This window comes from Aquarana catesbeiana, linkage group LG02, assembly GCF_042186555.1.
Source record: "Aquarana catesbeiana isolate 2022-GZ linkage group LG02, ASM4218655v1, whole genome shotgun sequence".
In the NCBI taxonomy this organism is placed as follows: domain Eukaryota; kingdom Metazoa; phylum Chordata; class Amphibia; order Anura; family Ranidae; genus Aquarana; species Aquarana catesbeiana.
Window position 1 is genome coordinate 641041616 of NC_133325.1, and position 14742 is coordinate 641056357.

The following is a 14742-nucleotide window of genomic DNA, read 5'->3' on the forward strand; positions in this document are numbered from 1 at the left end:
GCAAAGTGTAATTTCTTCAGTGTTGTCACATGAAAATATATAATAAAATATTTACAAAAATGTGAGGGGTGTACTCACTTTTGTGAGATACTGTAGCTTGTACATAAGGACGTGTTTGTTCAGATGTGCATGGATACAACCTGTTGACATTGACAGGGCGTTGAATTGCACTGTGAATTCATGACCTACTCTTAATTTTTACTGTTAAGCCTCAGCTGAAATTGATCTCTTTGAGATGGGTAGTTAATGTTTTGCTCCGGTTCAGCTTGTAAACGATAGTGTGTCAAGTGATTTGATGACACTTCATGGTTTGCTAAGAAAGCAGGAATAAGATGCTTAATGAGGGATGGATTAGGTTAATCTTCCTACAGTGCTGGACCGCTCTGTGCACTGCACACCTTCCTGGGGCTGGAAACCATGTATCTCCATAGACGAACTCCATTGCTCTTTATGCTGTTTTGGTTGGCAGGTAAGAAGCACTTGCTGAAAATGTATTTAGGATGATTAATTATTATGGGAGGCATCATGAGGTGCCAGAGAAGAGATTGTTCATCTTTGTGAGAAATGACAAGTCCAGCTTCCTGAGAAATTCTATATATATGTTCTAAAATAATGGTAAGACTTCTGGGAAGTTATTGTTGTGCAATGCACAAAGTTAAAGCCAGAACTGCAATGTAATCCACACATCATAGTGTAGATGGAAAAATCCCGGGACCCTACATTTGCTATTGCACAGTCAGCAATGGTAAAAAGTAAAAAAAAATTATTTGACACGTAGCTATATTTACTGTCTGGAAAAAAATAAAATGCATGTCCTAGCTTTACAATTAAAAGAAAGTCTTAAAAAATGCAAATTGAATTGTAGGTCATAACTGTGTTAATAGTATATTCACTGCTCACTCTCATTACAGCAAGAAGCAATGCAACTAAAGACAGCATTGAGATGCATAGACAAGCTTAGGAGCCTATCCAAGGCACCCAGAGACATACCTTTGATTAGGAATACTTATTAATAGTTTATGAAAACCATTGGAATTGTCAAGGAACTAATACTGTAAATAAGGTGCAGAGTTTCCTGGAAAGATAGTGAGTGAATATGTAATATATTATCCATACAATCTCATTTGAATACCTAGAGAAAGTTAACCAAGCCACCACTTGTTTTTAACCACTAGTAATTTATTTAGTTTGTAAAGGATATAACAGACTTTAAAAGACCAGTTTAGTTAACATGTTTGATGTTCCCTTATATTTGTCAATTATAGAGCTTTGGCATAACAAAGTTTTCTAATATCATAGTGCTCAGCATTTAAAGAGAGCTTGCATACCCACTATATGACCTCATTTGTAAAAGGCAAAATTGGACAATGTGTTTGCCCAACGACCAATTACCTTCAAGTAGATCTAAACTCAATCATTTATATATATATATATATATATATATATATATATATATATATATATATATATATTTTGTGTCAATTCAGTTGTTTTGAAGGAGACAACTGTTTTCTAATTATGCTCCTGCAATGTCTCCCTATCTCATTCGCTCCTTTTAAAGATTACAAGGGGCGATGCAGACACACATTGGCTTTTTGAACAGGTTGTTGACCCCTGTTATAGCAATTGCCAAATTTCTTTCCGAGTAAAGTGCAAACAGTCATTCTAATGACAATAATTATTCCATATAAGAAAACATTGCATACACTATATCATTAATGATCTGCATTGCCAACATTAAAAAGCATGTATGCATTTACATTCACCTACTTGTTTAAACATTTAAAACAGGTAAAAAAAATCAACTGAGACATTTGTCAAGAGCCTCTAAAGCCAAGCTTAAAACATTGTGGCATACAAAGAAGGTAAACCACATGCTGCCAGGGAAGGAGTTAGAATGTACAATCTACTTATAGTGTAAGCCACTGGCATAGCCCATAGAACCCTGAACCTAAATGACCCTGGATGCTTTTGACTTTTTCAATTCACTTAGGAGTAGCTCAAGTGATTACTTAAAGGTTAATACTTATAGATCCCACTGTAATTAAATAAGATATACACATTGCACCTTTCTTCTATTGTAGGAATCTGTAACAATTAGAAGCATAAACCAAACAAATATAAATCTGGTTGCTTTTCTAGAGGTCCGATCTTGGGGCTGTCATATTTTTTGTAAGGGAGTACAGGTTGTTTAATGGACCAGTGACACAATTTATAGGCAGCACCTATACCTTAGCTTAAACTCCTAACAGGTCCTTAGATTGTTTATGTAGTTTTTCAGACATTCACACATGTGTTGCAATAATGCGCATGGATATTTATCATGCGTTAAAGCAGAACTTCACCCAAAAGGGGAAGTTCCGCTTGTCTGCTTCCTCCCCCTCCTCTTTAAGTTTTGGCACTTTATTTGGTGGGGGGAACCGCTACCTCGTTTTGACAGGTACCCTCTTCACTTCCAGCCGGATCACCAAGCAGACATTAAAGATGGGATCACTCCAGAGCCTGGACCGGATGAGTGACGTGAGCCAGCAGTGGACTTTAGCCCTCTGTCGGATGAATACAGATCACAGGAGTGCACTCCTTTGACCCACAAGAGAAGTAGGGCCAAAAGGGCTTTAGTCCTACTGTTCCTTTAATCTTACTCAATCTTTTCTGGCTGACTCAGTACAGATCTATCGCCCACTACAGGGGTTATTTATTCCAAGTCCCTCCTCTCTAGGCTGTATCTAGCTATCCTGGCAAGCTCTACATGGGAGAACAGGTTCGAGCTGACATCACCACACTCAGACACATGACTGCCAGCTGGCCCAAACTCTAACTCTGCCCACAAGCTCTCTTTGTTAACTGCGACAGGATAACATTGACGCTTATACATGCTTCAACCCCATGGCTGAATGGAAGAGCCTGTGAATGAAGGAAGTTAGGGTGGGTACTGATGGAGTGGTGGGCATTAAAGAGTATCTACTTTTCACTTGAAGCTGGTATCTCTATAGGATGAATCTTGCCACATAGAAATGTTAACCATACTATAAACAACTTGATAATAAATGAAAAATGATCACAGTCTATGCAAATTGACAGCAGTATATCACCTTTTGCCTTTAGAGAATGGATCAGCAGCAAAGCTCAGAATGTACCTGCTAACCTGGGAAATAATAGACATCTGAGAATTCTTCCCAAAGATATTTTAATTTGTTTAAATAGCATAAAGTGCATCTAAAACCATTTTTTTCTTTGTTTTTGATGCAGTGGGGAAGTGTTAAAACACCTGTCAGGTTTTTCTTGCTGTCTGTTTCTTTGTTGGGGAGATTTACGATTCACCTTCTCTGACTGTCCCAATAACCATTATTACTGGGACAGAAAAGGGAGTTGATTCTGTACTTTTCTTATACTAAATTAATTAAACACATTAACCATAAAGACAATATACTGCAGGAAGGAAATGAGGAGGCAGTTGATGGGGGGGGTGGAAAATCCCATGGGGCCACTTTATTAGCCCCATGTCCACAGCAGGTGTAGCAGATTTTCCCATATTTTAATGCTGGAGCTAGTAGAAAAAGCATAAGATTAAAATATAGTAGACTTGCTTCTTTCTTCATGACCATTATTCAGTTGACAGAGCAAAAATGTGCAGAATTATTTTCATAAAATGAACTGAAGCTGGGGAGATCGTTAACAGAATCTACAAATTTACACATGAAACTATGCTTATTACAACATATGATAAATGCACCTCATTATGTAGTTGCTTGAAAGGGTATTATAAGTAATGAAAAAAATGCAATATCATGTCAGAGTTTCCATCAAAGATTAATGTTGTGCTAGGTTCTATGAGGCTGAAGTCCAATCACTGAGTTTGCAGCTGCATACACTAGTGAGTAATATCAGTCATTATATACACTTCTTCTGCTGCACCTTAATGGTAGAGAATAAAAAAGGAAAAGCCACATTTAGAAGAGCATACTTAATTGTATCCAGTTTACAGAAATCCTGTAGTGTATGCTCTTTATAACAATATACTGAAATCCCCTGCTGATGCTTTGCCATGATGGCATCTTATGCGATACTTCAGCCCATACTTCCTTTTATGTTACAGTTGTTGAAAGTGGCAAAGCTGGAGATGAAACTTCATCAGCTGATGGTGAGAATGACACATCGACAAAAGGTCTGCGGTTATCATGAATGTATGTTTTAGTACAGGCAGTGAATGTATGAACCTTATTGAAGGAAAGTGCCATTAAAATGAAAATGTAGGTATTATAAAGCATATGAATCAAAGAAACCATCAAAATAAACGAGAACCAGTATAAAAAGAAATACAGTGGCTGTCTTTTTTGACCTTCCTTGGAAAATGCTAGTTTCCCAGTAGTTGCAATGTTTCTGAGTCACCTGCCTAGAACAAGCATCGAGCCAGTGAAGTCTGAACACCCAAAGCCAGTAAAGTTTGAACACCTAAACCACACACACACATATATAAATCTTGGACTGGGAGAATTAATATACCTAAAGACTATCATTATATGTCCAGTGGATATGTAGGTTTAGTATGTGCAGTTTGTAATTAAAACTTTCCCAAGAATTAGTGTAATTCATGTCTGCCAGTATTTGAATTGGCAAGTTTTAATTATTTAATTTTCAGTAGAAAGTTTAATGTAATCTTTGAGCCTTGTGTAGGCTACCATTGATTCCTCTAAAAGTCACCTCACCTCTATTCTTATCTAATGGTTCCAATACTTTTTGCATCATTGACCTAGAACAACAATGCAAGTGAGGGATTCTGACTTGGCTCTATGTTGCATGTTACTTCAGGCAATCAGCATTTTTGAAGGGGATCAGCAATGGCAGCCTACACATTTCTTCCAGTGCAGATGTATTTGAACTATATTGAATCTTTTGTTTTTTCATGCACCAAATACCTAGTGTTAACCAGCAGTGAGGTAAGTTCACTCATTTATTATTTCCTGTACTTCATTTTATGATTTCAACAGCTGCTCATTGGACCTTTGTTTTGTTTTCTAGACTTTGTTCAGTTGTACCTGCCATCACAACCTTTGTAGTGTTTGCTTATCAATATTCCCACATTTTACATCTATGTATAATGCCAGTGTACAGTTAGATCAATGTCTTCTCCAAACTGAAGCACACAAAAGCCCATACAAACTGGCCTTGCTCCCTGTGGTAGCTGAATATTATCCCTCACCTACAGTGAGTACGGGTATTATTAGTTGTATATGTCCCATCCTTTCACAACACTGAATTTGATCAAATTTTTGTTGATGGTTTTTCTTATAAGGTGTGTACAAGGAAATGGAGCTACCTAGGTGATATTTTATTATAGAATGTTGTAACTATAGATAATAGTACTGCATCACTTCTGGCTCTTGGAAAAATAAAGACTCAACCTTGAAAAAACAGATAAGATGATTATTGCCTGTTCTGGCATGACAGCCAGCATTCATGAAAAACAAATCAGTGGCCAGTTGCATTTTGTGTGGTTACGTTGTGGTTGTAGATGACTCTACTGGACTTATCTTCTATTGTTCCTAACTGTGATAGGTGGTGTTAGAAGCACCACCTATCCATTCCTTCTCCTATCTTCTTAGCGACAGACCTGATGGTCAGCCAAGCCAAACTGCTGATTTTTATCTGTGGGAGGTTGTAAGAGGTTGCTGGCGGTAGGGTAATGCATGCAACTGCGTCTGACTATGAGGCAGGCCATAGATGGATCAAAATTCGACTGGTTCAGTTGGAAAATTTTTGTTTGATCAGCGCAGCACCCAATAAACTACAGCTTAGAAAAGGAATAGGCGTGCTTCCATAAAATACATGACTGTATCAACTATAGGTAAATAATATAGTGAATTAATAAAATGATCACAAACAATATAATAGAGATATACGCTTTCATGCCATAAATGTGAACTAAATAGGGAATGATTCAAATGGTGACCAATGACACATGCAGACTGTCCTCTTCCAGTGCCTCACACAACAAACATTGCAGCCCCTTACCAGAACTCCCTGATCTCTGAATACAAAGAGATTATTAGCACTTGTGTAATATATTGCCAAGTGGGTGGCCGCCTCAACTTATGCTTGTGGCCAGATCTCACTCTGCTTTAATAGCATCAAACCTGCAAGGACAAGAAAACCAGCCAACAGACTATGATCCACTTCCAATAATTTCCAAAGATCACATGGAAGAACAGAAGCAGACCACATAGTGTAAAACCATAAAACGACATTCTTTATTTACAATATGGGCCTCACCCAAGGAGTTTAGTTTACAATCAACTACAAAATATTATATTAAAACGACAGGGGAAAATCTGGTGGGAAGTTAGGCTTCTTTCATAATCCACATCAGTATAAGAATAACCTTGACTCTAAAGCTAGCAAAGCTATTCAAATATTGGTGCTGAGTGATGTTTTTTCTTATACTCGTGACTATAGGCACATCTCAATTCACCCAAAATATTTTTTTAACTTTTATTAATAACCGCATATGAAAATAGTCTTCAAATCCCTTCTGTGTTTGGTTTCCACAGTGGCTTAATAAGGCCTGCAAGTGTGACTGCCAGGGAGGAAGTGGAACTGTGCCAGCTTCTAGAATAACTGGACTGGACTGCATGCCAGGTGAGTGCCATATCTTGGTACCAGTTTTTGCATTATTTACTTTATGGTTCAATTTAAATAAACAACTCCATCTACAGCTAAACACTGTTTTTTTCTTGGATAGGGTGGGAGGAGTTAGAACCTCTGTCAGGTTATTGCTGGCTGTGTCGTCAGGGCCAGAATTATCACTTACCACTTGTAAAAGGGCTTTTTATTTATTTCTTAAATAAATCTGGTTTTACGGACTTACACGAGGAGATGTCTTTTTCTTTACTCATTCCCATGTGAGTGCACCCACGGTTTTACCATCAATGAGGAGGAGAAAAATACTGGATAGAGAGTTGATTCCATTGCGATGCTGCAGGGGTACAACTTTCTGGTGAGTGTGCACCTGAAGGGAGAGAATGCGTGGATTTTCCACCTAATTTTCACCGATGATATGATCCAATCAAGCACAAGTCACCTTTTGAATGTTATCACTTATGTGAATTTATGAACTTTGATTTTCTGTGAAAATAAATTCTTTTGTGGAGATTTTTAGATTCTCTATTGAACACTTTTTTACCATATGGAGTCATTTCCTTTGCACTATTAGCGCATTGAGCACATTAATTTAAGTGATTTATGTTTGTAATCAACAATGTTTATTTTGTGCATTTATAGATGTGGTTTGCAACTTAAAGAGACAGTACACGATTTTTATATTTTATATATTCATTCAATTATACTCGATTTATTCAATTTATAATACACATTAAGATTAGGCAGCACCACTTTCACCCCCTCTTCCCCTACCATACACTTGTAAAAGGGTACCTACTCTACTGTTTTTATCTACTCCTTTCAGGGCCAAATCTTTCTTTCCTAAATTACCCTAATACTTTTCTAGGATGCAACACAAATGCATCACTACCTGTAATTAAACGCAGCTCCTGATTCCAGAGTGAATATGCTGCAGCCTGGGCACTTGTAGGTATTAGTCTGGCTCCTTCTGTGCAATTTTAACTGCTTACCACCTCCAACTCAGTGCTGCCTGGTTCACTATCTATCTGCATTTTACCCCCAGCCAAGGGATTTGCAAACTGTAAAAAAAGTTAAGAACTGGGGGTAATCTGGAGCAATGCAATGGGTAACTGAAAACATAGGGTCCTGTAGCCTTATTGGAGTTCCTGACTCTGTAACCTCCATCTAAAAGGTGATCCTTTTTCTGAGAATTTTAGAAGTAGGAGATGCAACATAAACATCTATGTCCTATATCCTGCTCCTCTCCTGCTGCTGCTCCCCCATTGCTATTGCCAACAATTACCAGCTGTCAAGATGACAGCCAGTAATTGCAACTTAGTACAACTGTCAAAATGCAGCTGTACCTGTGTAACATTACACTTGCAGATGTTGTTTCATTAATTAACACAGTGTAATCATGTATTTTTACATTTTATTCACTGTTTCATTCATATGTAGATCAAATGCGTGACCTTTGATCTGCATATGAAATCAGTTAAAGCGCAAGTAGAAAAATCCTTAGTTAACCCTAATCAGCTGTAATTAACTTCTTGCTCCACTTATCCCCTTAGCTACTAGATTTCTGTTGATTTTTTATAGTTCCATAATATTTTACTGAAGTTTAACAGAACTTCGATGAACAGATAATACATAACAAGAAAAATAAAGTCCTGAATCAAGTATTACAGCTCAATAAACATGCTGGCATGACATACAGTAAGTCACATGCAACTTCTCTTGACACATGACAGCCTTAATGTAATGTCAAACACAATAGGGAACAAACTATAAAAAACAAAAAAGGAATCCTGCATACTTAGTTAATGAACCATTAAGGTAGACCAACTCACCGATTCGCCCTTAAGGCGGTATATCTCCCAGAAAGCGTGCAGCCTAAGACATGAAAGAAGGGGGGGAAGGGCTAAAAGGTAACCCTAAGAAACAGTCAAAGGAGATCAACCACGGTATATAAGTTAATTAAGAGAAGCTTTATTGGTGAAGTACAAAATTATTAACAATATTCCAATCCAGGTGGAACAACCCTGTCCTGGTTGGGTTGTGTTCATGTAATTTGCAAAAAATTAACGAATCGCTAATAAAATCACACTGTAATAAGACAATATTGTCACAGATTAAAAAGCACTAATACATAAACCCCGCTATATCAAGACTAATACCAAAGACCAGGAGGACAAATGGACTTGAAGAAAAACTGAGTTTCCCAGGGGTGACACCCAAGGTAATTGAAGCAAAGGTGTCTCCAGCTTTCAATAAACTGCAGAAATATGCTGTTTTCGGTAATGTAATAGGACACTGTTGACGAAGGCTAGCGCCAACATGCCCCCCCACTTTTCTTGATGACCCCCAAGTCCGAGCGATAAGGCTCAATTGCCTATCATTCACGCTGGAGGCCAGGACTGATTAAACGGCTTATCCGACACTCACCTGATATCCACCTGGAGGTTATTTGGATTTTCCAAGCTGTACCTCACAGACACTATCCTTGCAAGTGTCCTGCACTGTGCCTGGGATGACTGAATCCTCTTCCACAAACTACCAGTTTCAGGCACTATCTTCTTATGAAATGACGGCTACATTGCGGACACTTAGTGAATTAATATTACAATCCAGAATCATCAACTGATCCAAAAGATATCCCAGCAGATTGAACCTGGAAATCCACCTTTGACATACAGAGACTTATAGCGATCAGGGTAAGACGCCCATATACGGGCCAACAGTGTCCTATTACATTCCCATTTTGATGTATGCATCATGGTTAAGACTTTGTCTATCGGTGAATATGATTCTTACTTTGGAAGAAACAGACGAGCAAAGTGCTATATATTTTGCCACTTGATGATTCCCTTGTTCTAGTAATATCAGTCTAATTGTCATCTATATGAGACCGGATACATTCTGATAAACACCTATATTACTGACATTGACTCTATACACACAGAATTTTACCCTTGGGTGTTTATATTGTTCCCCTTGATCCAGCCTCAAATCTGACCGAATCAACCAACAGGATGTCAATTATCCTTAACTAAGGCATATTCTATGATACATATCGGTCAATTACCGAAAACAACAGATTTCTGCAGTTTATTGAAAGCTGGAGACACCTTTGCTTCAAACACAATAGGGACCTGAAAAATGAATGCTGTTGACAAATGGTTTAAAAATGCTTATATGAAGTCTCTGGCTACACCATCGCTTAGGATCAGGCCTGCACAAGTGTCCCCCATTGCAAGCAGCCTGCTATGAAGGTACTTGGCAGGGGGGAGGAGCCAGGAACCCCGGCGGTCGACGATAGCAGAGGAGGATCACCTGCTTTGTGCAAAACCTTTGCATTGAGCAGGTAAGTATGACATGTTTGTTAGAGGTTTTAAAGTGATTGAAAATAACAATCAGGTTTTTAATTCACCTCTGGGCTCCCAATTAATTTTGCCTTCACATCCTCTCTTTCTGACAACAAAATAAATAAGGGGGATCTGCCCAAAAAAGTTTTGTCTAGACTTAGTCTTCACTCATTTATGAAAAAAATTAAGAAAATAAATGTGATTGTGTTGCCACCAAACGGATTGCCTGCTGCTAACAATACAGATGGCCCTTTAACTTTTTTGTTTGTAGAGAAATGTGTCAGAAGTTCACTAGTATAAATCAGTGTTGGGTGGATTGCATTAAATTTGGAAATGTTCCTCCTTAATACTATACAGTTTATATATAAAACATATTTTCCAGAATGTCCATATCATAAGGCTCTGGGGTTTGAATCAGGAGCTGTTAGTCCAGATCAGATAAGTTGCTCAAACCAAGATCAGTATACTGGCTGGTATTCTTCCTGGACCTCAACCAAAGCCCGGCTCAATGGCCAAGGATTCGGGTGAGTCAGTTTAAATGTTTATTACATATTTTTATCCACATGGTGTTAAAATATTTTTTTTTTTTTTACATTTGGTTGATATGATTTGTATAATGTATTTTTACTTTGGGTAGGTTACATAGTTTTCCTTATGGACTGTACAGTGCAGTTTATTACCTGCTGAAGATACAGGACAGAAGGTTGTACCGATAAGGTTTTTTTTATTGGTGAGCACGACTACGGACACTTGTGCTAAAGTTCTCGCCGATACCAATTACCGATACCTTTGCGGTGCAATTTGAACTCATACAAACTGAATGGGCTCAAATTGCACTGCAAAGAATCGCATTTGTCAGCTCCATCTAGGAGCCATAATGCAATATTTTCCTGATTGAGGTATTTTAGGAAAATACTGCATTATGACCACAAGATGGAGCGGACGATCATAGGAAATAAACACATTAGACACTTTTGAGTATTTTTCAGAATGGCTGTGAGAATGCTGAACATTTTTGATAAAAAGACACCAAATTGTATAAATGGTGTATTTTTATTGATTTATTTTATTAATTTTATTTATTGCTTTTTATCTAATAAAGGTGTGCATGGCTATCCAAATTCCAGGACAATAGTCAGTGGCTACAGATTGATCTGAAGGAAATAAAAGTTATCTCTGGGATATTGACACAAGGAAGATGTGATGCAGATGAATGGATAACTAAGTACAGTGTGCAGTACAGAGTGGAGGATTCATTGAACTGGGTTTACTACAAGGACCAAACTGGAAACAATCGGGTCAGTTCTCACTATTTTAGGCAACAGTAAAATGTAATAAGTAATTATTTAGAATGGGTATTAAGTTATTTAAGTATGACGCCACGGGCAGACTACAAAGGGCTATGTCTGTGAGGCTTTTTAGGCTGGATTTACTCTGTTTACCTCCTATTGTTCAAAAACAGCTTAAGGAACACTTTGCTTTTTCATTGGCAAACAAGGAGGATGCTTTGCTTATCTCTCCTTCTGAAAATGCTTAGTTGCCTGACTTATGCTAATCCAGTGGCTTTATTACCTTCTGGTATGGTTATAATTTCCAGGAGGTGAGAACTCAGATGGGGCTGACAACACTGCTTGAGGTTTCAGAGCAGCAGAGTCAGCAGTGCCAGCTTATTACAGGAAGTTAGGGGCTCACTGGATCTTTGAATGGATCAACAGGTATGGTTCTGTACTTGCTGTGTTTTTAAAGAAAAATTCAACATAGGGAAAAGTAGGTGTATTACAGAGATGTTGCTTCATGATACACTATATTGCAAAAAGTATTGGAACGCCTACCTTTACACGCACATGAACTTTAATGGCATCCCAGTCTTAGTCCGTAGGGTTCAATATTGAGTTGACCCACCCTTTGCAGCTGTAACAGCTTCAAATCTTCTGGGAAGGCTGTCCACAAGGTTTAGGAGTGTGTCTATGGGAATGTTTGACCATTCTTCCAGAAGCGCATTTGTGAGGTCAGGCACAGATGTTGGACAAGAAAGCCTGGCTCGCAGTCTCCGCTCTAATTCATCCCAAATATTTTCCTTAGGGTTGAGGTCAGGCCAGTCAAGTTCCTACACCCCAAACTCGCTCATCCATGTCTTTATGGACCTTACTTTGTGCACTGGTCCAAATCATATGGTGTAGGGGGGATTATGGTGTGGGTTGTTTTTCAGGAGTTGGATTTGGCTTCTTAGCTCCAGTAAAGGGAACTCTTAAGGCGTCAGCATACCAAGACATTTTGGACAATTTCATGCTCCCAACTTTGTGGGAATAGTTTGGGGATGGCCCCTTCCTGTTCCAACATGACTGTGCACCAGTGCACAAAGCAAGGTTCATAAAGACATGGATGAGTAAGTTTGGGGTGGAGGAACTTGACTTGCCTGCACAGAGTCCTGACCTCATCCCCTGTCCTGACATTGGTTATGTCTGCTGTAACTATTCCTTCACATTTTTCACCAGGTGTTTTATGGGAACTCAGATCGCTCATCTACCGTACAGAATTTCCTGCGACCTCCAGTGATTGCACGTTACGTCAGGATTATCCCACTAGGCTGGCATGTTCGCATTGCTGTAAGGATGGAGTTATTGGAATGTATGAGCAAATGTGCTTAAATTAAAATCTAAAAGAGTTGGGGATGAAAACTGTGAACCATGAAACATAAGATTAAAGTATCTTCTTTATGTCTCATTGCATAAATTAATTGAATGTTCCTATAATATACCGCAAACCTTCATTTGAAATACCACATCATTTTAGGTTGTGTATCATCAACTTTGGTAACATGACAACTTCAGTTTGGGTCCAAAATATGCCCCTTCCAAATCAATGACACCACAAAGCTCTTAGTTCACTCCCTGGTTATCTCTGGCCTCAACTACTGGAACTCCCTCCTCATTGGATTACCTTTACATAGGATATCCCCCCTTTAGTCCATCATGAATGCTGCTTCCAGACTCATCCACCTTACCAACCACTCAGTGTCTGCTACCACTCTCTGCCAATCCCTCCATTGGCTTCCGCTCACCCAACAAATGAAATTCAAAATACTAGCAATAGCTTACAAAACCACCTACAACTCTGTCCCCAGCTACATCACTAACCTAATCTCAAAATACCAACTTAATTGTTGTTTTCATTCCTCCTAAGACTTCTTGCTCTCTAGCTCCCTTTTTACCTCCTCCCATACTCACCTCCAGGATTTCTCCTGAGTCTCTCCCATTCTATGAATCTCCCTACCCCAATCTGTCTGACTATCTCTTTTTTTTTTTTTACCACTTCAGTGTCTACCTTTGAGAGACTTATTTCAACTTGACATTCAAAACCTGTCCCTTCTCAAGGTCACATCATTGTGGTAACATTTAAACAAAAAAAGGAAAAAAGAGAACAGATCACAACGAAAAAAATAAAAAACAGAAGGAAAGTCCCTCAATTTTATTTATGGAAACTACTTTAAAAGAATCTCATTCTGCGCCACCTCCCCCAACGACCCTCCCTCTATAATTTCCCCCTAACCCCCCCCCTCCCCCCCCGCCTCACCATCTGTCTGACTATCTCCTAGTCTGTCCACTTTTAGACGATCCCTGAAAACCCTTCTCTTCAAAGAGGCCTACCCTGCCCCCACCTAACAACTGTACTTTTATTTTCTCCATCAGCTCATCCCCCACAGTTACCTTGTGTATCTCTTGACCCTCCCTTCTAGATTGTAAGCTCTAGAAGGGAGGGTCCTCTGATTCCTACTGTATTAAATTGTATTGTAACTGTACTGTCTGCCCTGATGTTGTAAAGCGCTACGTAAACTATTGGTGCTATGTAAATCCCGTATAATAATAATAATAATTGGGTTGGCACGTGTTTGTTTGTTTTTTTTACATTTTGAAAAATGATAATCACATTTTACATGGTGTCGCAGTCATGTTAAGAAGAAAATATTTTGGTAATTTTTTTACATCTGGCTTTGAAAGTGTACACGCTTATGAACTGTTTTTTTATTTAAAAAATATATATATTTGACAAAAATTGAATACAGAGTACACCCAGGACATTCCTTGCTAAGTGTTCTAATAAGAATGGCCTGTATACTTGGAGACACTCTGATTAACCACTTCCCACCCAAGGTACATCATATGACGTCATGGACTTTGAGTGGGGATAGCTGAAGGATGCCTGCAGCTACAGGCATCATCCAGATATCATCTTTTTCAGCCAGGGATTCTGTGCACCATAAGAACAATCATAGTGGCAGTTCAGCCACTTGATCATTCTTATGATATATCGCAAAAAATCTGCGCTAACCCCAAAATTGCTATCTTATTTAAAACTTGATGTGGGTTCAAAAGTGAACAGCAGAATATTTCACACAATTCTGCACATATAAAGTGAAATTATTTTCTTTAGATTACAAAAAATATATATAAACAATAAACTATCCAGTGAGTGAAATGAGACAAATGACAAAAAGTGCTGCAACCTTAAAAAAAAAAAAAAAAAAAAACGAATTTTCAGTTTTAGCAATATGGTAACTATATTCAGGTGCGCTACTAATGTCACAAACAATCAGACTGAGGGAACACCTTAAGCCTGGATGTTTTTTTGAATTATACCTTTGAGCAATAATAGTAAATAACAAAAAAAGTAACAACACAAATGTTGGATATTGCGCCTTCCAGTGAGGTAATATGTGAATGGTTACAATGTAGCAAAAAAGTCCACTGAAGGAATAGAT

The 14742-nt window shown here is 38.3% G+C and overlaps 1 protein-coding gene across 8 annotated transcripts; it reads left to right on the forward strand.

Moving 5' to 3' along the window:
* The first annotated feature begins 337 nt into the window (after positions 1-337).
* On the forward strand, positions 338-13529 carry RS1 (retinoschisin 1). 8 transcript variants are annotated; one of them, XM_073616442.1, is made up of 7 exons: positions 338-469; positions 2460-2925; positions 4097-4165; positions 6549-6636; positions 10366-10507; positions 11086-11281; positions 12479-13529. In XM_073616442.1, exons 2-7 carry the CDS (start codon positions 2911-2913, stop codon positions 12629-12631), a joined length of 663 nt encoding a protein of 220 aa, XP_073472543.1. In that variant the 5' UTR covers positions 338-469; positions 2460-2910; the 3' UTR covers positions 12632-13529. The 8 variants fall into 8 exon arrangements, with proteins under 8 accessions (XP_073472543.1, XP_073472545.1, XP_073472539.1 ...); XM_073616444.1 differs by having other exon boundaries at positions 4097-4141; XM_073616438.1 differs by lacking the exon at positions 2460-2925 and adding an exon at positions 4921-4937 and having other exon boundaries at positions 342-469; positions 12479-13528.
* The last annotated feature ends 1213 nt before the right edge of the window (positions 13530-14742 follow it).

Coding starts and splice junctions, on each gene's coding strand:
- RS1 (XM_073616438.1), top strand. CDS start 418: ATGTATCTCCATAGACGAACTCCATTGCTCTTTATGCTGTTTTGGTTG. Junction 470..4,096: donor TATGCTGTTTTGGTTGGCAG/GTAAGAAGCACT, acceptor TTTATGTTACAG/TTGTTGAAAGTGGCAAAGCT. Junction 11,282..12,478: donor ACCAAACTGGAAACAATCGG/GTCAGTTCTCAC, acceptor ATTTTTCACCAG/GTGTTTTATGGGAACTCAGA.